This window comes from Aotus nancymaae, unplaced genomic scaffold, assembly GCF_030222135.1.
Source record: "Aotus nancymaae isolate 86718 unplaced genomic scaffold, 86718_ANA_hifiasm-v0.15.2.pri h1tg000064l_0, whole genome shotgun sequence".
In the NCBI taxonomy this organism is placed as follows: Eukaryota; Metazoa; Chordata; class Mammalia; order Primates; family Aotidae; genus Aotus; species Aotus nancymaae.
In genome coordinates, this window is record NW_026988478.1 from 3,552,316 (window position 1) to 3,577,756 (window position 25,441).

The window sequence follows — 25,441 nt, forward strand, 5'->3', positions numbered from 1 at the left end:
TATATACCATGGCCAAGTACAGTTAATGCCAAGTACACAAGGATGATTCAATATTCAGAAACCTATTAATATGATTCCTCATGTTACTAGGTCAAAGGAATGAAAGAATATGAACATCTAGATAGCTCTGAAGAGTGCTGATAACTAAGTATGCTGGGAATTATAGTTTTATCTGCACACCATTGGCAATAGTTGGTTTAGCCCAGGAGATACTATCCCAGGAGAGCAGAGTTGCAATAGACATCAGTTGACAGGAATCAGGGAGTTGTGCTAAGTGTCTCAGTTACTAGATACCAACCTCAAAACACACACAGGTAGACAGAGAATGGGGTCTATTAACACACACAGATAAAGAAAATCTCCATGGGAGGAGCACACTCCCCTGTCCAAGAACTTCAGACAAGGCCATATAACTTGCTCCGGCCTCTGGCCTCATAGCAGGTAAGGGTGCTTCCCTGTTCCCTGACTACGGCTTCAGCTGTATGAGTTGCTTTGGCCAGTGGGATGTTAGCAGAAATGACATAAGCAGAAGCTTAAAAGACCCATGTGTATTTGGGTTTTTTTGTATCTCTATCATTACCAAGAAAAAGAAATATGTTCTGGTTAGTTTCCTGGTCCAAGGAGAATGGGAGACCTACAGAGCGGACTCTATTAAGAAGAGAATACCCATCAGAACAGAATGTTCACAAGATTGATGCACACAAATTTTTAAAAATAGCAAGAAACAGAAGCAAAATGTAGTCAAACAACGTGTATTACTAAATAAATTACTCCAAAAAAAAAAACAGTCAAAAATACATTATGGACAACGTGATCTTTCTTTTTAAAAGCTCAGGTAGAAATAGGAGCTTAAAGGAAACATTGCAAGACCACAGAAAAGTGAGCTTAGGAAAAGAATGGCAAAAATAAAAATGAAAACATTACATATTTGATGACCACAGTTTTTTAAAGTTCCTGAAACACACACATACAAAGATAAAATATAATTTACATAAAAATTGTTTATATCATGTCCTAATATGACACTGAGAATAAGGAAGAAATCATGTAAGTATAGTGTCAGACAAAGTGAGAAAAAAACAGAGAAAATATCAGATTGACCATAGACTCTGCGGTCTCTTCATTAATACTCAATGCCAAAAAACAGAATCAATATTTACAAAGACCTGAAGAAAAAGAGTGAGAAAAGTTTTCTTTAATTATATTGTGGAATATTTTTCTGTTCTCATTTTCAAAAATATTAACTATACATATGTTAGGTCTCCTTTGTCATCATTTTCCTTTCACCATTTGTGTATTTTTGGTTTTTACATTTCATCTTGTTGGGTGCATATTTTGTCTAGCATGTTCCCAACTGTTTATTCCATGGCACTTATTTTTGTTGTTTCTAGTGGGGCCAGCTGTTTGCTGAAGAACAGCATAAAGAGGACATGGGGTATGAGACAGAAAATGAATAGAGTAGTCCCTAACTTTCATTCTGTTTTAGTGTTTACTGTTTGGTGCTTTAAGATCCATTAGTAATATCCATGCAACGGAGGAATACTGCCTACAGTTTCTAGTAGGCACTAAAATAAAACTAAATCGTCTAAAACTCTATTTCCTAGTGTTTTAGAAAATAACACTAAATATGTCATTTTCTTTTCTCTGGAGTCCTATCTTCCTCTCATTTTCAGCACTCAAAAGTCAGTGGAGATCTCAAGAGAGCCTCTAACCTACAGACTCTTTGTTACAGAAAGGGTTGCTCTATGACCCCACCGACCCCTTCATCTGACTTCACCTCCAGCAGTCTTCCTCTGTAGGAGACTATGTTGTACACTTAGACAATAACATTTTTGTCAATAAGGGTTCCCTTTCAATTCTATGTATCTTGCAATTTTTGGTGGCAAACTGGGCCTTTTTGGGGACAACACCTGCTTCTTCCGAGTCCCACTCAGGGCCACCAATTTCACTGTTCTTACAAAAGTTTATTACATAGGAACAATTATGACAGTCATCCTTACTGCTCAGAATCCAAGGAAACACATGTCAGCCTTCAGGATCCTCCCTCCCCTATAATTTGTGTTTGGAAGTTGGCACCATTTCCTTGCTTCATCAGAGATAAACTGTTTTGTTGTTGTTATTGTTTGTTTTACACAGTGTTAAGAGAAGAAACTTTTGTTACTCCTCTATTATGCCACATGCCATTTAAAACAACAGAATTTTTTGTTACTGGAATGTGATCAAAAATTTAAAGACCTAGACTGGTCAAAACTACAATTAAAAAAAGGGAGGTCTTGCCTTAGTGGATACCAACACATTACAACACATTACTATAACTTTAAAAGTATGAATCAGCACAGGAAAAGACCAAAAGATTAACTGACTAAATATATTCTAAAATAAAGTTTTAAATATTTAAAAAGAAATATAAGACTAGGTGACAATATAGATGTCTATACATTTTCTCCAAACATGAAGTTACTTCTGAGCATGACAAAGGTAGAAAGTTCAAAACTTAAAAGACTCCTAGAGTAGACTACTTACAGTTTTTAATGTCAATATATCAAAACATAAACAAAAATAAAATATAAATGACAAAATGGGAAAATTCTTTGCAATATAAAACAAAAATTAATACTCTGTACATAAAGAGTACTTACAAATTAGTAAGATTCTCATAGAAAAATGGGCATACATATAAAGATGAAAATTTATTTGTCTATTTCTTTTTTTTTTTTTTTTTTTTGAGACAGCATCTCACTCTGTCACCCAGGCTGGAGAGCAGTGGCACAATCAGAGCTCACTGCAGCCTCAGCCTCCCAAGTTCAAGTGATCCTCTTGCTTCAGCCTCCCAAGTAGCTGGGCCCAAGGGTGCATACTACCACACCCAGATAATTTATCTTTATCTTTTGTAGGGATGGGGGTCTCCCTATATTGCACAGACCAGTTTTGAACTCCTGGGCTCAAGCAATCCTTCTACCTCAGCCTCTTAAAGTGCTGGGATTACAGGTGTGACCATTGCACCTAGTCCTGTTATTCCATTTCCAATGCCTTAACAAGACAATACACAAAAAAAAACAGTACTACGAATGGCCCAAAAGTATTTTTAATAATCTCTTACTAATAAAATTTCCTTAATCTTATAGTGCCAATTATTGCAAGGTAAGCATAGACATTAATGGAATTTTCTAAAAGACAATTTGTAGTATATTAAAGGTCTTAAAATTTCACAAACTTTTTGACCCAAAATTATGCCTTAACAATCATTTCTTTGAATACATTTCAATGCTCAGTAGCGAAGAATTGGTTAATAAAACATGACACATCCAAACGATGTAACATCAGGAATACATTTAATATTATTATAGGAAAATATTTACTGACGTAAAAATATTCCTTACAATGTTAAATTTTTTTAAATAGTTCTCAAAATAGAGTATGGTCACTGTTTAAAAGATACATATATGTTAATATTCTAAGAATAATATTGGAAATATATACAACAAAATCCTAACAATTAGTAGAATTAAAGGTAATGCTAATTTTCATCATTGTCCCTTCCTGTGTTTTCTACATTTTTATAATGAAGAGGTGTTATGTTTCTAAATTTTTTTAAAAAGGTAATTTCAAAAGAGAGTGAAGAGAATTTAGAGCCCCTTAATACTGTAAATAAATGTTCTTTTATTAGTAAAATAGTTACTCTTCCTTGTTTTTAAATTATTTTCAAAATAAAATGCCATTTTATTTGTAGATGAAGGCTTGGAGAATAAAAGCATTTCTGAGTATTTGACCACAATAATTTATAGCATACGTTGGCTGGAGCTGTTCAGTGCTGACAAATTCCAGAAAGTAATTGCATGAAATACTTGGAGAGGAAACTGCTTTATGTTTCCATGCTATTTATGGAAATTAGCATCTTTGTAAAAATAAACTGAAAGCAATCAGAATCATAAACCTTGAAATGTGGTTTCCATAAGATTTTAGCCTTGATGCTTTAAGATCCATTAGTAATGCAATGGAAGAATACTGCCTACGTTTTTTCTGTTAGGAAACAATTACATGTAATTGGTTTTTTCCTCTTCTATCTTCAATCTCTTTCTTTCTCCTGGCTGCTTTCCTTTTGGAGCACAAATATACTGAAGTACACTCTGCTAAGGAAAACCTCTCTAATGACCCTGTTTCTTTCCCAAAGAGTAATATACACTTCCTTTATTCAGCACCTCACCTTCCCCCAAAGTGAGGACTCCATGTATTTCCCCCAAACTACTCTTTCAAATGCAACCAATTATTTCCCAAGATCAGGGTGAAGTTCCACCTTCATGTGTCCCTAACACTTGTTCGGAACCTGAAGGAATCTCTATCTCAATTCCATGTAATCACTTACCAAGTTCTACTTCTTCAGGTTCTAACATCATCCCCACGCTCATGTCCTCTTGTCTACAACTAACTCTCCACCCAGTTTGCTCTTGAAAACTGAGTTTAAGGTCTCATCATTGCCTGCCTGGAAGTGGGCTCCCAATTATCTTTTACTGATAAGTGTGTCCCCAGTGGTCCAATGGTGTCTTAATGGTGCCTTCACCACCTCCTGATCAGCAACCACAGGACTCCACGTTACCAACTGAGTAAAGTCCTTTACATGCTCTTCAAGGTCATCCCCAGGGTAGCCACGAATTGCCTGGGCTTAAGCAACCCTCCTACCTCAGCCTCCCGAGTAGCTGGGACTACAAGCACAGGTATCATACCTGGCTTTTAAATTTTTTGATAGGCATGAGGTCTTGCTATGTTTTCCAACCTGATCTCAAGCTCTGGCCTCAACTAATCTCCCTGCCTTGGTATCCCAAAGTGCTTGGATCATAGGTATGAGCCACTGTGCCCAGACACACACTATCTTTGTTCATCCTTATCTCATACTCCATGCTGCCATGTCCCTACTCTTCAAACACACAGCATCAATGGAAACTGAGAGGAGGAAACATTTAAAAGACATTTCTGAGACAGGACAAATGGGAGTTAGTTGCTGAATGGGTACAGGGCAGGGGAAATAAATAAGAAGCTATCTACAGCGATGCCAGGATCTGGCTCAAATGGCCGGCTGATGGAGAATCTAGGCACAGCAAGAGAGTGCAGTGAGAGATAAGGATTTTGGTTTGAGAAGCACTGTGCTTGACACCACCAAGGAACTGTCTGGTGCAAGGTAGCTCATGAATATATTGGTCTGCAACTCATTGAAGAGGCAAACAGAAACCTCTCTGAGGTGCTGAGCCTCTTCCATTTTGGAGGAGCCCTTGAGTTTAAAAAAAAGGAAGAAAGAAAGAAGAAAACCCAAAGCAGAGTTGTCAAGATTGTGTTTATTTTTAATGTTTACATTTAACAGTTAATGTAAAATAATGGACAACTTTTTATCTTTTCGGTATATATAATGCTATTTGAAGAAAACCTCAAAAGTTTACATTTGAGAGACTGCATCATCATGAGACCTGGGTCTCCACGTGGTAACCCCCAGGCAGGAGTCTCTGGAGAGATGGAGGCTGCCTGGGAGAGCATGTGGAGGGAGAGAGGGGAGGGCAAAGGCAGAGCTCTGGAATTGAGGAGCATTTTTAAAAAGTCATAGAGGAGCCAAAGAAGAGTGAGATTGAAAGGACAGAGAGGTAGAAAGAGAAAAAGGAGTGCAGGGATCACGGGTGAAACACAAGGAGAGTGCTCCCATTTATTCTCCGACTGGATTCTCACTGGATCTAGCAAATGATTCTGTCTTGCAGATTTTCAGGCTTCAGGGCAACTTGGTAATAAAATAGAGCCTGCATCCAGGACAACCCAAGATTTGCCTGCTCAGACTCCATCACCAGTATCAACACAGACTGGAATACTGATCCAAAATCACTGTGGAGGACAAGGTCACGGGAAGCACACTTATGACATAAAACCTAGAGTGCTGGAAAAGCTCTGCGCAGAACTGAAACAGGGTGAAGGGAGGAAGGCCACAGTGTGTATCAAGTGTGTAGCAAAGCACAGCACACTAAGAAAGGATTATTCAAAGGAACTACTCGAACAAGTGAGCAAAGATGTGAGCATAAGATGTTCATTTCAGGTGTCTGATGGTAAACACAAGTGAACAAAACATCCAGGAAGCAACCTAGACATTCAATAAAAAAAAATGTGTTTAAATAACACGTTATGCCATTTATGGCATTATGGTATATCTGTAAGAACAATGGAACACAGCCATTACAAATGAAAATGACAAAAAAGAGAAATACCCATAGAGATGGGGGGTACCTGCAAGGAGAGAATGGCTGTCCACTCCGCAGATGGACAACTGCTTAGGCCGTGGGCCTGCTGATCTCTCCCTGGGTCTGTCAGAGCAAGGAAAGGAGAACTGAAGGTTGTTGGCAGGACAAAGAGAGGAGGCAGCATTGAAGCATTCCATCTTCCCACTGTCTGGCACAGTAAGATGCATGCATTTCCTATGTGTCAGGTGGACTACACCAAAGGGAGCTGGGTTTGAGCTCTCCAGCCAACACTCTGTCCAGTAAGGCTGTCTGCTAGGTGAGAAGACTCCAGCAGCAAGTGGCAAGCTGGAGCTGGACTACCTGCTGCAGGAAGTGTCTCGTGGAGCCCTCTGAAGAACTCACATCTGCTACCCAGATGGCAGAGGGTTGAGAGAGAGCTGGAGCAGCAGTGACAACTACCAGAGAGAGGCATCCAGTTAAGTAAAGAGGTAACTGCCCTTCTCCCCTTCCCCTCTCCTTGTTTTCTACCCTTGGAAAGCTGGATCTAGAAGAAGTAAAAAGAAGAAGTATTTCAGAACCAGTCCCCACCACACCCTTACCATTCCATGGTAGGGGGAAAAGGGCCCTGTGCAACTTCAGGTACCTGAAGCCATTTGTCAAGCCCAGACTATGGGAAAGGGAGACAAGATTTAAATCAAGTTGAGAATCAAAACTTTAAATGAACTGAACGGTTAATAACCAAAATTGAATCTTCCTAGATTCCATTAAGGGATGGAAAAAGGCGATTTCACAAGGCATGGCTAGACCAATGATTGACTCCATATTTATACCTTACTGAAATGAGACTTCTCAATAAATCTGTCTTTCAGAGGCCCCAGTCTCCCAGATCAACCAATATGGGGCAACACTCAGACACAAAGCTATGACTTGTCGAGCGGCCAAACCCAGCCAAATCTAGGCTGACCTAAAAGGAATTATGCCCCACGTCAGAGTCAGGGCCACCTTGAGCTGATTTATCCACAGAGACAGTTCCCTGAACCCTGACCCAGGACTGCCTTCCTTAGGATCCCATCCTCCACTGTCCATGATTGACATGATCAAGGGTGATAGCAATAGCAGGGATAATCGGGGAACTTGGATGGTGAGATTGCTATGGAATGTGAGATTGTTGTAGAAGGTGAATAAGAGGCCTGAGCTAAGCCACCAACACTCAAATGGCACTTCTTTTGTCCTCATGTCAATTCTGTGACTTTGCCAGCCTCTCTCAGCACCTATGATTGTGCCAGGAGGTGAAGAAGGGATGCCTGTGTTAGCAGCAGCAAGGAGGTCAAGATTCAAAGCCCACCTCTGACATCCTGTGTTAGTTCCTCTTGGTGCTGTAACAAATTACCACAAATGTAGGTCTTAAGACAATACAAGTTTATTCTTTTACAGTTCCAGAGGTCAGAAATCTGAAATGCATTTTTATAGGACTAAAATCAAGGTGTCACTACAGCCAGTTACATCTGAAGACTTGAACAGAAAATCCATCCCTTACCTCTTCCAACTTCTAGAGATTGCTGCCATGCCTTAGCTCCTGGCTACATTCTTCCAGTCTCTGGCTTCCATGGTAGCATCTTCTATTTCCTCTGCCTCTAACTCTCCTGTGGCTCTCTCATAAGGACTGTTGTGATTGTATAATCCAGGATAGTCTCCCCATTTCAAGATTCTTAATCACATCTGCCAAGTCCTTTTTGCCATATAAGGGAATACTTACGAGTTCCAGGGATTAAGACACGGACATATCTGGGGGCTGTCATCCTATCACACATCCCAAGGATATCCACACTCTTAGCCTGGCAGCTCCACCAAATAACAAGGGGCAGTAATTCAGGGGACAGTCAACATAGGACTCATCTTCAAGGTGTTCAGGATAAAGTTTGAAAAGCTCTCAAATATTCCAGGCTGGAAGAGAGAGTAGGAACAGCAGCTGCTATCTTCTCTGGGAAAATCAGGTCCCTAAGGAGAAGGCTGGAGCAACAGGAAGCTTCCAGGGCCTGTGAGACAGGAAGAAGGGAGGCCGCTTCAGCTGCCTGGGTGAGAGAGACAGTGAGCAACTCCAGGAATGGTCAAGAATGAGTTAGAAAACAAGGAGCTGCCAGCTTCATACCTTATTCTGCAATCTATCACAAGTATTTGTGGGCAGTGAGTTTACATTTTAACTGATTCAGTAAAGAAAATATATTTGTGGTCGGGCGCAGTGGCTCACATCTGTAATCCCAGCACGTTGGGAGGCCGAGGTGGGCAGATCACTTGAGGTCAGGAGTTCGAGGCCAGTCTGGTCAACATGGCAAAACTTCATCTCTACTAGTAATACAAAAATTAGCTGGGTGTGGTGGTGTGTGCCTGTAGTCCCAGCTACTCAGAGACTGAGCACAAGAATCACTTGAACCTGGGAGGCAGAGGTTGCAGTGAGCCAAGATCGTGCCACTACACTCCAGTGTGGCAACAGAGTGAAACCGTGTCAAAAAGAAGAAGGAAGGAAGGGAGGGATGGAGGGAGGGAGGGAGGGAGGGGGGAGAGAGAGAGGGAGGGAGGGAAGGAAGGAAGGAAGGAAAAAAAAAGAAAGAAAATCTATTTGTTATTAGTGCCTCACAAATCTATTAGTTTTCTACCAACCACCTGGTGGCAGCACTTACGAAGCAAGGGTGGACCCTACAGAACACCTTAAGATCCACCCGAACACCAGCTTTGAGTCAGGCAGCTTTGAGTCAAATCCAGGCTGACTCTAGAAAAAAAAAAAAAGAGAGTGTCCAAGCCATGGACAGGGCCCCAGAGCTGACCTACTACGCTTCATCAGAACCTTCTCTCAGGGCCTATGGTGAGACTGCCCTAGCCACGCCCACCCACACCTCCCGGAGATCAGGCTCGCCACAGCTGATACCTCTTGAGTGCCCCCTACAGGCTCCACACCAGAAAACACAGGCACTGCACTTGCTTCAAGCTTCTAATGCTGACAAGCAGCACCAACAGCAGAATGCTGACATTTATTGTACACTTACTACGTGCCAGACGCTGTTTAGTTTGGTTTTTCACTTTCTTCCATTTCACAATGGATTAACTCCTCCAAACAATTCTGAGGTCTATACTAATATTATCAAGTCTGTAAAAATGAGAAAACTGAGATGCGATGCAGAGATGTTTGCGTGACACAGTGATGAAGCAGTAGAGCTGGGATTCGAACGGTGGGTGGCGTGAGCGATGAAGACCGCTGGTCTGAAATCTCCTTTTATGACCTTCTATGCACACTGCCTCGATACATGGAAACAGCACTGCCACAGGCATACAGATATGGAAAAATCCAAAAGAGGTCAGTGAGTGATTCAAGCTGGGCAAACACTGCCCTTGGCCAAAGGTCAACAGACTGCCTCAAAGCACATTTAAATTTTACAGGGTGAAAGAAGACAAAATGAAACACTGTGCCTTGAAGCCTTAGCCCCATTTGATCAGGAACAGATCTCTGAAGCTCTCAAAGCCTGTTTCAGATCTGCTGATGAGACAGAAACAAGTCTCTACCCTTTTAATTCAACAGTCATCTCACTGGCCAGAGAACATGAAAATCATTCTGATAAGACTTTCTAAAAAAAAGAGCTCTATTAATATGATTATGGAATAACATCAATAAAATGGGATAATGGCGAGAAGATGTACCTTGCTGACCAGTTCTTTGTACGTCACAGAATTCACAGGGCATTGGAGCCGAGAGAGGCCTTAGAGACGCTAAGTCCAAGAAAGTGAAACAAGAGGCAGAGAAATCTGATTCATTTATCCCAGGTATATATCTTCATTCATGCATGCATGCTTACTTAACAGACATTTAAGCCCTTAAATGACGAGTCCCTTGCTAGACCCTGAGTGTACGCAGGCCACCAAGCCATGTATCTGAGAAGTTATGTCTGCAGGAAGGGATTGTTCTAGTTCACACAAGACACTGTATGGGGCTAGCTGCAGCCCATGGGACACAATACTAAGATGTGCCCTGCCTTTAGATCCGGAGCTGCAAACAGCTTGGCTGAATCCAGGCTGCAAACATATTTATCTGCCTTTCAATGCTTTAAAAACTGGGAAATTTTGTAAGAAATTGAGATGATCCAGCTGTTTTGAAAAATAAGATCTGGCAATCCTGAGCTTGAGTCTCCACTTAGTAATGATCAGATGGAATTGAGTAGAGGCTGCTCTTAATAGATGGAGTAGGCGTTCTGCACTTTGCCACTGTCTCCATTACTCCCTGATGTCTCTTAGGCAATGCTAGCCTCACTCCTTTGTTTTAGTCTATCCCATAGACAAATAAAGATACAATGCATGAGCCAGGTCCTCCCAAGTTGGTTGGAAAAGACAGCAGAAGTCTAAAGAGAGGAGTGCGGGATAAAACAGTAGGATATGTGATGATAGACGTAAACTCAGAATATTTATTTAGTGGCTTAGCTGGGGCCAGAATCTGGCTCTGCCCATTAATCTGTCCCAGTCTCCAGCAACCCAGCCTCTACTGGGCACATGCAGACAGCCATTCTAGTCTGAAATGACAGGGTCCATCACAGCCCCAGGTCATCACTGGCATGGTATCCACAGTGCTAGTAAGGGCCTGTTCAAGATTCAGAAAGAACCCAAAGGCTCTGGATAATCTTTTGTAGCTAAACCAACCAGAAATACCATTGGCTGGAGGTAGGAAAGAAAGTTTGGTTCTCTGGTATAGGAATAACACTAATCATGCCACATCTTAGGTAGTCTAGAATAATGCTTCTAAGTAAGCAGAGGGATGTCCACCGTTTCCCTTCCCCTCCCTATTACCTTACCTGCAGGAGGGTACAGTGCATGAAGACCATCCCTATCAGCAGCCACCAGGGGCTCGTCCAGGAAGCCATGGGGTCTGGTCTCCTGTGGGTCTCAGTTGCAGCCTACAGAAGAGGAAACAGTTGATTACTAACCAACTCTGGCCCCCACTGCAGGAACCATGACTTAAGAGACACATTAGATGGAGGGACCCTGAAGCCCAGACACTGTTGTGGAAAGGGTTGTGTTGGCCAAGGATGGGGCTGCCCACTGCAGGGTGCGGGTAACTGGGTTCCCTTTAGGAGGTCCACATCAAGGTCAGGCGAGGGCTGGACCTGTCTCAGTGGGCAATTCATACCTCCAGCCCTTCAACAGCTGAGACATCCCTGTCCCAGCCACCTCCGTGCCCATCTGTCAGCAGCAGGGTGTGGCTATTGGCATTTGACTCAGGAAGCCAGCACAGAGCCAAGGTTTAGGCCAGCTTCTGGTACTCACGGCAAAAATGAGTCTAAGACAATGAAGCCAGCTCAGAGAGGGAAAGGACCTGTCTAAGGTCACACAGCAAGAGAGTGACATTTTAGGACTGGAACGCAGATCTTCTGATAGTTCAAGGCTTTCCTCGCTAGATGACACCGTGCGTGCGCCCTCGAGGTCCCGGACCCACAACCAGAGAGATGCCTGAGAGCTAGGTTCAGGGAGGTTTGGAGGACACAGCCCCCGGGCCAGCCTAACACAATCTCCCCAAAATTGGTGAGGGCTTGCCAGCAGAGGTCAGCTGAAACCAAGAGGGAAGCAAGGTCTTTTTCCCTCACTTTTCCTGTCAATTTACAGGGAAATCAGTATGAGTTGAGATTGGAAAAGCCGAGGTCACACTCGACTCTCGCTTCGCCTGGCGGGCGCCTTGGCGGAGCTGGTGTCCGGGGGCGGGTCGGTGGCTTCTCTCCATCTGGAGAAAGCATTAAGGGCCTGGCCTAATGCGATCCGCAAATGTGCTGCTGTTTCCGACCTGAGGCGGCGACTCCCGGCTGAAGGGAGGCGGCCAGTGCCGGGCCCCGGGACTGTACGCCCCCTCGCCCTCTCGCACCAGCCTTCCTAGCGCACACTGCCCCGACTACCCGCTGCCTCGAAGTCACCCCTCCAGCGCCCCCGCCGCCTCCCGGCCGCACCCACGCCCACTTTCCGCGAGCGCGCGTCGCCTCAACCCCCGGCGTCTGGGCGCTCGCTACCCAGCTGCCAACCGGCCGGACCTTCGGACGCGCGAGGTTTCTGCTATAAGTTCCCATCCTGAAAAGCTCCAACCCTGTGGAGTTCCCGCATAATCCAGAACGCCCCTCAGCCCGCGAAGTGCCCGGAAAACTCCAACCCTGTATAGTTCCCGCATAATCAAGAACGCCCCTCAGCCCGCGAAGTGCCCCCCGAAACACTCTCCCTGAACCTCCCAGCACGCCGTGGAGAGCGCCCGACCCGAGGTGCCCAGCAGTGAGGAGCATCCCAGTCCTGAGGCCCCCTGGGGCCCACGGAACACGCCCCGACTCTGCTTGGAGTCCCCCGACTCGCTTAGAGAGGCCGCTGCCCCGAGTCTTACTTCCCCTGGGGAGCGCCTTCCTCCGACCCCTGGCGGGGCCGCCCTGCGCCGAGCTAGGTGCACCTACCTTGCGCCGCAGAAGTATCTGGGACGTGCAGCCCTGAGGCCGCGCGGGCTCGGCGCGCGCTGAGGAGAGGCTGGCAGAAGCCGCCCGTCAACACCTCGTGTGGAATCCGGGACCAGGACCTTCCCCGACGCCGGCCTCCAGCCCGCGGCGCCGCACTCGCCGCCGCCGCAGCGAAGTTAAATGGGACTGGGACGGGGGCTGCCCCGCCTCTCCCGCCCCCTCCGGGCGCGCAGAGCGCTGCACTGGCCCCGGCCCAGTGGCGAAGGGCGCGCGCCGCCACCTGCACCGCCCGGCAAGTGCACGGCGCGCCCAGGCGCCCTTCCGCCTGCGCGCCGGCACCGCGCCCTCAGCTCGAGCCGGAAGCGCCGGGGGCGCGAAGAGACCGGGCGTGGGGCCGATCCCGGGCCGCTCCGAGCGCGCGGGGCCGCGGCGACGGCGAGACTCGGCTGGAACGCTCCTCCGCCCGCTTCCTGGAAGCCACTCCTCGCCCTGGGCCGGCCGCCAGGCCTTGTGCCAAGAGCCGGGATTGCCGCCGCCGCCGCCGACAGGCGCTCTGGAGAAAGGCGGCCGCTGAGCCGCGAGCCAGCCGGGCTGCCCCGCCTTAGCCGGAGCCGGGTAGGGATGCCGTCGCTCCCCCGAAGCCCACCCCCGGCCCCACCTCCCCTAGCCTCCACCCACCCCGCCCAGACCCGGGCGCCAGCTCTGCAAAGTCAGGCCCAGCAGCCACACGGAGGTTTGCCCGAACCGCCGCCTCGTGCCTAAGAGCTATAGGCGCTCCTGTCCAGGCAGGACCAAAGTCGGAGACCAGCGGCCCTCTCCTGGCCTGCGTCTCCTCCGCACAGCACAGACCCCACACAAGAGACCGTGGACTCTAGACCGCTCACCGCCCAGGGACCTGGGACCTTTGGCAGCCAGGGACCACGGGCGATCTTGCAGGAGCGCCTCTTAACTGGGAACCTGGCGCCCCCTCGTCTGAGCCGGGCTTGGGGAACCGAGAGCTCCACAGGTGCCAGGATCACACAGTATCCAGACCTGGGATTTGGGGTGGGGGTGGCAGTGTCACGGACAAGAGACTGGGGTGAGTTGCCTGTGTAATTCTGGAGGTGAAGTGAAGAGGAAATATTTGTCCCTGTCCTTGTCCTAGTCCCAGCGGGATAAGCCAAGGGCCAGGAGACATATCTTAAAGCCTGCATTATGCCCCCACCTAAGTTTTACTACAGTCATCATTTCCTTGGGTGTCTGTTGAGTACCAAGCTTTTTGTGTGTATCTGATCTTCACAGTGGCAGTAGTTTGTAGCATTATCCCATTTCACCTAGGATAAGTCTGAGGCTGGGAGGATAACTTGCACCATGAGTGAAGAGGCCAGGACTGGAACCCCTATCTGCTCCTCTCCCTATCTGTTCACCCCTAAAGTTGCTCTCCTGCCTTCTGTGTGGCTAGTGCATTCCAGTTACTGTTAGAGCTATGCCAAGAGCAGTTAGCCCTGCCTGCTTTCCTCACACATTCTTCCCTTCCTTACTCTGGTGACTTCCTCTGGCCAAGAAGAGGATCTTCAAGGCTGTCTCTCCATTCTATGTAAAATAACTAGACTTGTAGCAAGTGAACAGAGGAACAATTCAGCGTGGAGACAGGGGAGGGAAGGGTAGCTAGTGAAGGGTAGGGAGGGCTGGGCTAAACTAGAACTAACTCACCTGTGGACAATCGATCGTCTTTATTCACCATAGTTGTGGTCTGCAAAGTCACAGAACAATGAATTTGTGCATACGGAGCCGTTGTTCCTAGGAGAAATACAGAGTTGGGTTCCTGCGAGCTTCTGGTTACAACATTTTTGTCAATCAGTCAACACATTGCCTTATTTTATGCATGCTTCTGTTTAAAGACACCTTATTTAACATCTCTTATTGATTCCTGAACACTGAGCTCACAGCCCACAGTGCTGTAACTCATGCCTGAATGAAGCTTATCTAACACAAAAATTTTCTCTGCAGTGCACACCCCAGCCTTCTTCAGCACTAGACTGCTAGTACACTAGACTGCACTTCAGCACTGTGCCTGGGGGTGCTTTAAGCAGCAAAATCATCAACAAAAAAGACAAAAATGTGAAAACATGGCAATGAAGAGAACTTTCGGGCTACTCATTCACAGTGTGAAAGCTGCAGCAAGAAGACAGGGTTGACTGAGCCTCCATGTGCCTCAGGAGACTCAACATGTTCAGTACTGGTTTAATGACTTTGAAAATGCTGCAGCTATTGATTACAAGGTGTTAAAATAAAAACATTAGACAAATTTAACAGAAGTTAATTGAGCAAAGAACAATTTAAAATTGGGTAGCCCCCTCATACCACCCCAAAACAAAATGGGTTCAGAGCAACTCTGGGGCTTCCACATGGTCAAACAATATTATATGATGGACAGAAAATGGAAGTGAGTTACCAAAACAGCTGGATTGGTTACAGCTCGGCATTTGCCTTATTTAAACATGGTTTGAACAGTCGGCCGCCTGTGATTGGCCAAAACTCTGTGACTGCTTCAAGAGTAGGTTACAGTCTGTTTACACGTGGTTAGGTTACAGTTTACTGTACAGAGAGACCTTTAGATCAACCTTAAAATATGTAAGAAGGCAGCTTTAGGCTAAATTTAATTTAACAGGGATGACAAATAAATTTTAGCAAGTAGCTGAATTCACAATAGGCAATCTGTAAATAATGAGAACTGATTTTTCATGCTTCTCATATCACTGCATCAGTAAAGAAACACTAGGTAAAGGAACGGCCATATTAACATTTCAAAACACTTAGGATGCAGCAGGCACTGTTCCAGATATTTTGCTTATACCTAGTCATCACAATAGCCTATGGGGTAGATAGTACTTTTATTCCATTTTGCAAATGAGGAAACAAGTGGAAAGGTTTAAACAACACATGTTTTTAGCAACTAGATGATACCACTCCTCACATCATTCATATTCTAAAACCAGCCCTGCCATATCATAGAGTCAAATGCAAAAAAGTCACATGAATATGCAAGATGAAATGGAGAATTCAAAGAAATATTATGCTTGTGCAGTGGCGGCTGCATTAAGTGGAGCTCCCGGTGTCTGCAACTCAGGAAGGCACTGAGAATGCTTCAGGAGTTGGGGGACTTTGTTGGGAACATCTGAGATGCGCTGCTCTGCTTTAAGGTATTAATGGCTCAGCAGGACTTCCTGTCTCATTTCCCTTAGGCAATCTGATTCCTGAGCCAGCCTCCAAGGAGTGCCCCACACCAAGTACTAAGACCAGGACTGAGCCTTTCTCTCCCACAGGTTCCATCCAGCAGGGGGCCAGCCCCCTCAAAGAGCAGGTGTTCCAGGAGCGAAAAGCAGGAGAGAAAACATCACCAATAGCCTTATGGAACTTCTGCCTCCCAGTTAACCCTAGCAGGTCAAACAAACCTGTGTGAGTGGCCAAGGTGCCAAAGTACTGTGAGTTAGGACAACGAAGAGCTGCACAGGACACCCTCCACTGGGGGTGCTGGCTGGACCTCATGGATACTGTGCACAGAATCATGGCCTCACCACCTCTCAGTCACCTCTTCCCTCACCCTTCCCTCAGTCATTCACCCACACTTCCCTCCCATGTTTACCCCCTCACGTGAGGCTTGGCCCAAATGCTTAAATAAGACATTGCCAAAGGCATGGTGTGGTGGGAGATTAGGAAGTGGGAAGAACAGGAATGATTAAACCCCAAAGGAGCTAATCTGGCTGATTTGGTTCTTGAGTATGGCCACCTACCCAATCAACTATCTGGGGCGGTTCAAGCCCCTCCCTGCCTACCTCCTGGACTCCCTCCCTGTGAGAATACCACCACCTGGGACAATGGCAATGCATTTAGACTCTGAAGGGTCAAGGAGACCGAGTTCCACTTCCTCTCTTGGCTTCCTGGTTTTCACTGTCTTAGGACCTGCTTCTTCCTAGATGAATTTCAGAGATTCCTACCCACACTCCCAGCATTGCGTATTGACCCCAACCCAATAAGCACATGGTACAACATTCGCGTGAGAGATACACATTGAAGACCAGGAAAGGAATATTGATGATGGTGGTGTTGGGGTGTGTGTATGTTTTACCCTTAGAGAGAAGGAATATCATCAGTTCAGGGCATCAGCGTTAATTTGTTCTTGATACAGAAATGCTCTTTCTGGTTACAGAATTGTGAAGTGGGCCTGGGAAGCACACTCAAGAAGGCTGTGTCGGAGGCTTGGAGAAAAAGAGGACTTGGAGGCAAGTATGCCAGTAGAAGTTACCATTGACTGCAGCATGCAGCAAAGATACACTCTCAGCCAAGGCCACCAAGAGATAACACACCTGTAATCCCAACATTTTGGTAGGCCGAGGCAGGCGGATCACTTGAGGCCAGGAGTTTGAACGCAGCCTGGCCAACATGGTGAAACCCCGTCTCTACTAAAAAATACAAAAATTAGCCAGACATGGTGGCATGTGCATGTAGTCCCAGCTACTCAGGAGGCTGAGGCAGGAGAATCACTTGAACCTGGGAGATGGAGGTTGCAGTGAGCCAAGATCATGCCACTGCACTCCAGCCTGGGCAACAGAATGAGACTCTATCTAAAAAAAAAAAAAGAGAGAGAGAGAGATAAGACATCTGGATGTTAGGTGAACATGGTGCCTTACAGGCACAAAATTAGCTAGCAAGTGCTCTTCAGGAAAAACCTATAAAGGAGTGAGGGAAGCAGGATAGGTAGGGAGCAAGCCTGAAGCAAGCTGTGACTGAGGTCAAGTCTAACCTTCATGATATCCTCGGGGATCCTGGAACGGAAACTATACCATAGATTTGCCCTGACTTGAAGCACCAGGACCGACTGCTGACCCACGTGCCAGTCAGTCATTGCCTCTGCTGGAGCTGGGTGGTGGTATATATGGTGGTATAACCTCCAAGGCAGCTCCCAGTGGCCAAGGACAATGCTCCAGGAAGGTATCGGCTGTAAGCCTTTAGCTGCTGCACCAAATATATGCTGGGGATAGGTGTGCCTGCTGGTAAAGGAATCGGACAGGGAATCCTCTCCAGAGGCATCTACCATGCCTGGTTTTCAGAACATATCCCCAGTCCCGCACAGGAAATATGCTCAGCTAGCACTGATAGTTTTCTGACCAGAGTGGGTCCTTCGACTTTCTCCTTCATATTGTGAAAGTGTAAAAATTAGAAAGTTTCAACGGTTCTTTCCAGTGTCACTTGTGAAGTTGTTTTTATACTTTGCTTGTGTATTATAGCCATACCTCGCAAATCTAGAACTCAACCCTGGGGTTCTCTCCTAGTTTTACCATAAACCAGATCTGTAACAGAAAACACTTGTCAGCATCCAACCAACATGACGCAAGCATATTGCATATCGGCGAACACTTAGGTCTCACTCAAGACGACTGATTCTTACTTTGCACATAGTTTTAACAAGTTTCTTCATCTGATTTTCAAGAGTAAATCAGAAGCTATAAATTAGAAAGGGATAGAATGCCTACGAAGAGGCATAGTGACAGGATAAAGGTGCTGCAGAAAAACATAAAAGGCACCAAAAAAGTCACAATTTACCATTGTTTGGTGCAGCTCAGTTCGCCTCAGTGGAGCCTGAGGAGAACACTGTACGTCATGGCCAATACTGTGTTCATGCTCAGGAATCCAGGTTATGAACCCATTTGTCCAGTAGATTCTGTTTGAATGTGTGAATATATGTGTTATGTTTTAGAAAAATATTTGCACATGAAAGAGTTAAATTTAAGAAAAGGAAAACAAAAGCCAAGCAATACATAGTCCTGTAAATATTCACCTTGGTTTACTGAAAAACTCACATCTAGAACATCATCTCTGACCACTGTAGATCACCAAGATTTTATTCCAGAATTAATTTGAGCAAAAGGGCAGAGTGTAAAGTAACAAATCGTATTCCTCTAAAGGCTATACTGTTTATTGTTTAAAAATGTGATAGCGGTTTTCGGACAAATCGTCAAGGAGAGCTGTGCACGAGAGCATCTTCTTTGGTGCTGCTTGCATATCATTCCCTGTGCACCACAAAACGAGACTCGCCTGTTTAGTCTGCTTTCCTATGTGATCCTTACGCTCTCCGCTTGGCAATATTTGGGTTGGAAGCACCACAAAGGAATACTTAAAAAGTATTTTTTCAAATATAAGTTCAATAAAAACATTTCTATGTATTAAGTTTTGCAAAACACATTAACTTCGGGAGGGTTTTGATAGCCAATTAAGCATTTCTATCCCTTCCTTTCCCAGACTCGGGCAAAAATGTTCTACAGATGAGTGAGGAGCCAATTTTCTTCAGATCTCATCGTTTGCATCTGGTCAGCTTTAGACCTAAAGAACAACTCAGTTCAACACAGTATAATGCAGTATGTATTTATTGACAATCTACCTTGTGTCAGACATGTGCAAAGTCTTAAGAATACAATGATATGACAAGAGATAGCACCTGTCCTGCAGAAGTGAATGAGATACAGTGTGATAAAGGTTCTCAGAGGTTTAAGGGCAGGAGGCTGTAAATGCACTGGGTAAAACAGCAACTAATTCAGTTGTGAGGGTATTAGAAGTTTCTTAGGAAAATATTTCAATTGAGAACTAAAGTTTAATTACAAGCACAGGATTTTATCCTGTGGTTAAAATTTTAAAATTTTAATTAAAAATTTTATTCTCCTTCTGTGATTTTTCTCCAGTCAAAACAATCTACAATCCCAAATATGTGTTTTAAAATAATATAAATGGGCCAGGCTCAGTGGCTCACCCCTGTAATTCCAAAACTTTGGGAGGTCAAAGCTGGAGGGTCACTTGAGTTCAGGAGTTCAAGACCAGCCTGGGCAACATGGCAAAACCCTATCTCTACAAAAAAAAAAAAAAAAAAAAAAAAAATCAGCCAGGTGTGCTGGTACACATCTGTAGTCCCAAACTACTTGGGAGGCTGAGGCAGGAGAATTGCTTGAACCTGGGAGACAGAGGTTACAGTGAGCCAAGACTGCACCATTGCACTCCAGCTTGGGTGATGGGAGTGAAAAATCCTGTCTCAAAAAAATAAATAAAACAAATGGTTGGGAGGTGGGGTATATCTAGGGAAAAATAAATACATTTATCACATGTTCTAGAACAAATCCTATCTGCCCACTTTCATATTGTTCCCATATATGAGTTTGTGTGCACACATCTTCAGCCTAATAAGGAATTGAGGGAAGGTTGTAGGGTATCTGTGGTAAACAGATTCTAGCAGGACCCCAATGATTACCACCTCCTGGTATTCATACCATTGTGTTTTGTGTGGCAGAGGCAAAGCAAAGTGTTCACCAAATCTCTTTGGTATGGCTCCTTACTGGATGCTTTAGGAAGGTTACAATTCCCAGCTTTCTTGCAGTTAGGCAGAGCCATTGAGTCATTCTAGCCAATGAAATAAAAATGGAAGTGATGTGTATCACTTTCTGATTAAGGCAATGAAAAGCTCACTGTGGATTCTCCAGTCTCTCTCTTCCCCTTGGGCAGTTAACACAGAGGATGTGTGTTGGCATGCAAAGCCACAAGATCAAAGGATCCTGGCTCCCTGAACCACCCCATGAAGGACAGCTACCATGGGCAGTCAGCCAACCTATGCCAGATTTCACATGCATAAGAAATTAACTTTATCTGTTAAGTATCTGAAATTTGTATTGTTACTGTAGCATAAATCTAGTCTATGCTAACACATTTGAATCACAAAGTGAATATGGAATTGGCCAAAGGTAAGTAGACAGGCCAGGCACCGTGGCTCATGCCTGTAATCCCAGCATTTTGGGAGGCTGAGGCAGGCAGATCGCTTGAGTCTAGGAGTTTGATATCAGCCTGGGCAACATGGTGAAACCCTGTCTCTACAAAAATACAAAAATTAGCCAGGTATAGTGGTACGCACCTGTAGTCGCAGCTACTCAGGAGGCTGAGGCATGAGAATCGCTTGAGCTGGGGAGGCAGAGCCAAGATCACACCACTACACCCAGCCTGGGCAAGAGAAAAAGACTCTGTCTCAAGAAAAAAAAAGGGTAAGTAGACAGAGATAGGCAAGGGCCAAGTTTTGAAGGCCACATATACCCTGCTATGGGGTTGACCCGAAGAGCAATGGGTTGCTTACGATAACATTTGGTAGAAGAATGACATAGTAAGACTGGCCCTTGGTAATGATTACTCTGGCTGTGTTTCTAGTAAGATAAGCAAGAGCTCATGATAGCCTAACCTGACATGAGTGACAGTGGGAATACAAGAAAATAGATGGATTTGAGAGTTACTAGAAAGGTAGAATTGATAAGATGTGGTGAATGATTTAAAGAGTGGACACTAGGACAAGTTAAGGCTGACTTCTTGATTTCTGACATGTGGCATGGGCAGCTTGGTGTCATTCACTGATGCAGCGTACATAGAAGGAGGCGTGTGTTAGGTAGGAGGGGGCACACAGAGATGATGGCTTCATTTGGGACATTTTGAGTTGGAAATGCCTTTAGATCTAGAACCAGGAAGATGACTGGGCTGGAGATGTATATTGATGACTCGTCAGCACATATGGTTGATGCATGAAACCACAGAAGTTCATGGTTTAGGTAAAAATAGCTAGCTACCTTCATCTGTCATCTATCCATATGTCTTTTATCAAGAAAAGACTTTCTATATGTTCTATAATGTGCAAGTCATACAAGTATAATTCCCCCCAAATAGTGAAAACATCAACATTTATTTAAAACCAAAATCGAGATGCAATCATTATGAGTGACTTTTGATTTCAGCCTGGGTCTTCACCATTTGCTCATATGGCTCAGTGGCTCTGGCTTGAAGGAAGTTTACCCAGCTCTGTTCTTTTGTTCTTCCATTATGAACTTCAGTTTGAAAGATACATCCAGAAGCCCCTGATTCCTCCAAGGCAAGTTTGATATTCAATCCGAGCCTGGGTCTCTGGTTAACCATCAAAGCAAGAGTGGGACTTACTCGGAATTTCCCATGAAATTGGTAAATGCTATTTCATCAAATATGTTCCAGAGCAGTGTACTTTTTATTGTTGTTTTTAAAGACTAAGAAAGAAATCAAAAGACTTTATGAAAAAGTATCCCCAAATTTATATATGGGGCCAGGAAAATTGAGAACAAAATATCCAGTGTTCTGCAAAGCCTAAATATGGAAAATGGAAAAGAAATTTTTAAAAACTGATACTGACATGAAATTTCAGTCACGTGGAGACTTCTGATCCCAGAGGATGATTTGAGCATTAACATTTTACTCAAACCAGCCATTCCCCACTGAAATTGTCAAATTGATAAGAGTAAAAAATTCCATCAAACTTCAGCATTGATGGAATTGTACTCAGCCATAAAAAGAAGGAAATCCATGAACCTCACACCGTAGACAAAAATCAACTCAAAATAGATTAAAGAACTAAATGTAGGATCTAAAACCATGAAAGAAAACATAAGAAAAAGTTCCTTGACATTGGTCTTGGCAATAATTTTTGGGGTATGATACCAAAAGTACAGGTAACGAAAGCAAAAATACACAAGTGATATTACATCAAACTAAAAAGCATTTGCAGAGCAAAAAAATAACCAAATAAAAAACATATAGATTGAGAGAAAATACTTGCAAACCATATATTGGATAAGGGGTTAACATCTAAAATATATAAGGAACTCATCCAACTTAAAAGCAAAAAAATAAAATCTGATTTTTAAATGGGCAAAGGATATGAATAGACATTTTTCCAAAGAAGATATGCAAATGGCCAAAAGGTACAAGAAAAGGTGCTCAACAACACTAATCATCAGGAATGTAAATCAAAACCACAATGTGGTACCACCTCACACCTATTAGGATGGCTATGCAGTGACAGTACATTTAAAAAGTGACCATGTCACAGCTCCGTAAAAAAAAAAAAAAAAAGACATAACAAAAGTTGACAAGGATGTGGAGAAAGGGAACTCTTTTACACTGTTATTGGGAATGTAAATTAGTACAGTCACTATGGAAAACAGTATGGAAGTTCTCTCCAGAATTAAAACTAGAACTCACTCATATGATTCGGCGGTTCCATTTGATATGAAATCTGTATGTCAAAGGGATACCTGCACTCCCAGGTTCATCACAATTATTCACAATATCCAAGATATGGAAACAACCTAATTGTCCATCAACAGATGAACGGATAAGGACATTATGGTATATGGCATATACTGGAATATATGCCATATATACTTTGGAATAGTATTCAGCCATAAAAAGAAGGAAATCCATGAATAGATTGTTAACTTAATGTTCACTTAACATTATATTAAGTGAAATAAATCAGACACAAAAAGACAAATACTGTATGATCTCATTTATATGTAGAATCTAAAATAATCAAATTCATAAAAGCAGAGAGTAGAATGGTAATTGCCAGGGGCTTGTGGAAGGTGGAACTCGAAAGGTGATGGTTAAAGGGTGTGAACTTTTAGTTATGCAAGAGGAGTAGGTTCTGGAGATCTACTCTGTAGTGTAGTGCCTATAGTTAACAATACTGTGTTGAACACTTAAAATTGCTAAAAGAGTAGATCTTCCACTGTGTTCTTACCAAAGCAACAATGCTACTAATAATAAAGGGAATGGGAGGAAAAAATACATAGTGAAACAGAAAGAGTAAGGAATTATACCTAAATATATTTGAAAAATCAGTATGTATTAAAGGTGACATTTTAATTCAATGAAAAAAGTGGAAATTATTGTTTAGATATATAGTGGGAAATGTTACATATCAACTTCCTTCATTTCTATAAAATAAATTCCAGATGAGTTAAAGATTAATGTGCAATAAGAAAAAAAGTAGAAAATTCAGTGATTTTATAATATTAGAGTTGAGAAAGTTGAGAATAATGCTAGAAAATAGGAAGGAAAAGAATGATCGATTTGATTATATGCATTTTAAAAATATTGGCGTAACAGGCAGACAACACACACGTGTGCACACACACGTGCACACACACAAAGGGAACTGGCAAATGAGAATATATTTTAAACTCACATAATATATAAAGGATCAAAGATCGTAATAAACTCATTAATCAGAGGGAAATGCTAATAGAAAATTAGGCAATGAATATAGTAAGAACTAAAAATAGCTAATAACTATTTGAAAAGATCAACACCACTAGTAAGCCAAGAAATGCAAATTAAGCAATAGGGGTATATGTTTTTACCTGTCAGATGGACAAATGTCAATAATTATTTTTACCCAGAATAAGAATAAAAGCAAATGAATATCCACACACTGATATAAGAAATATAAACCAATGTAACCATCAGGAAGTTCAAGTATAATATGAAGGAAGCTAATTAATATACACATTTAAATATATCTAAGTTCAATGTTTGTCATTTTGACCCATTTTTTCTGTTTCTAGAAATGTATCATAAGGAAATAATTGAAGTTATCTATAGAGATGATTGTTACCTGTTTGTCTGTAATAGAAGAAAACTGGAAATGTATAACAATAGGTTAGTCAGATAAGTTATGACACAGACATATAATAAAACCCATCCAAAATGTGGCGGCAGCAGAAGCTTGAGTTGGGGTCTTTTATAAATAAACTTGAAAGTAGATAGAGGGGCTTTCCGTCCCCCAACTAGAAGGAGGATGAGTGTCATGTTTGAATCAGGAGGAAAGTGAAGGTTCCCATCAGGAGCCACTATCTAAACATCCGTGCTGTGACACTGTGGTCAGCCATGGGGCATGAGTTCGCAGCTGGAAGACTGTGCTTAAAATTCAACACTTCAGCATTAAAAATAACCAAGGCCTTCTGCCAACACAGTGTGTCATGTTTATTGGGCTATTCACAGGTAAGCTTAAAATACAAAGAAGAGAAAAGACCAGACATCATCAGGAATGTCGAGAAACAAAATATTTAGCATTTCTTAGTTTTGAATGTTACCATTTCATTGCAGTTGAGGAATATAGGCCATCTGTTGACATAACTGCAATGGGTGAGACTTACTTTTAGCAACAGGAAGCACATACATTTAACCAATGACTTTTAGGACAAGAAGCAAAAAAGAAAATATTTTCATGTAGCAAGGACAAGAAAATCATTTATACAAATTAAATTGATACAAAATACATTATAAAGAGAAAAAATGTCATTAAGTTGGTCAGCGAGCAAAGGATGTCACAGAACACCACTGAGAGCACATTGGTGTGAATTCATTTCAGTTACGAAAGTTATGTCCAGTTTGTGTTACACAATTACTGAGGTAAAGGCACGATCACTTCAACATAATTAATGGGGAAGAATCCGGATTCCCCGTGTATCATTCCTTCATACCAGTTTTCATCTATTTGATTGGTTAACGTAATGATGTCCCCTTCTTTAAATCCTAATTCTCCTTGGTTTTCTGGCTCAAAGTCATAGAGACCACGACAGCAAGGCTGGTCCATGAGAACGTTAGAACCTGTCCACGTGATATGGAGACAAAAAGTAGAGGTTAACATGACCAATTATCAATGGGAAACTGGAAATGTGGAAAAGCTTGGAGAGACCCTTAACAGCAGGCCCTGCTTTTTTCCCACAACAAGGCCAGCTCCACCCAGCTCATGGGGGCTGTGTGTGGTCTCTGGCCGTCTCAGCTCTCCCAGCTGCCTGCGCTGACCCCATGAGCCCAGTGTCTATCTTTTCAGTACTCCCAGGCAGAGAAGCCATGCTGAGCCCATCTCCCAACACCTTTCTGGGAGCTTACAGTTTCTAT

General features: G+C 43.5%; 2 protein-coding genes across 13 annotated transcripts in view; both read right to left on the bottom strand.

The window, feature by feature from the left end:
• ADAMTSL3 (ADAMTS like 3) overlaps nucleotides 1–12,824 on the bottom strand; it is a 338,323-nt gene extending 325,499 nt beyond the window's left edge. For 5 of the 7 annotated variants that reach the window (XM_064366144.1, XM_064366145.1, XM_064366149.1 and 2 more), the window contains exons 1-2: nucleotides 12,671–12,779; nucleotides 11,042–11,143 (exon numbers count right to left, since the gene is read on the bottom strand). In XM_064366144.1, the coding sequence (XP_064222214.1) occupies nucleotides 11,042–11,110 (69 nt within the window). In that variant the 5' untranslated portion in view covers nucleotides 11,111–11,143; nucleotides 12,671–12,779. Of the gene's footprint in view, nucleotides 1–11,041; nucleotides 11,144–12,670 lie in introns of all 7 variants that reach the window. The other 2 variants (XM_064366147.1, XM_064366148.1) reach the window with 1 other exon arrangement.
• An 11,654-nt stretch (nucleotides 12,825–24,478) lies between these two features.
• The window catches only part of SH3GL3 (SH3 domain containing GRB2 like 3, endophilin A3), a 302,580-nt gene continuing 301,617 nt past the window's right edge, over nucleotides 24,479–25,441 (bottom strand). For all 6 annotated transcript variants that reach the window (XM_064366159.1, XM_012449443.2, XM_012449439.2 and 3 more), the window contains exon 9: nucleotides 24,479–25,147. In XM_064366159.1, the coding sequence (XP_064222229.1) occupies nucleotides 24,942–25,147 (206 nt within the window). In that variant the 3' untranslated portion in view covers nucleotides 24,479–24,941. The remainder of the gene's footprint in view (nucleotides 25,148–25,441) is intronic.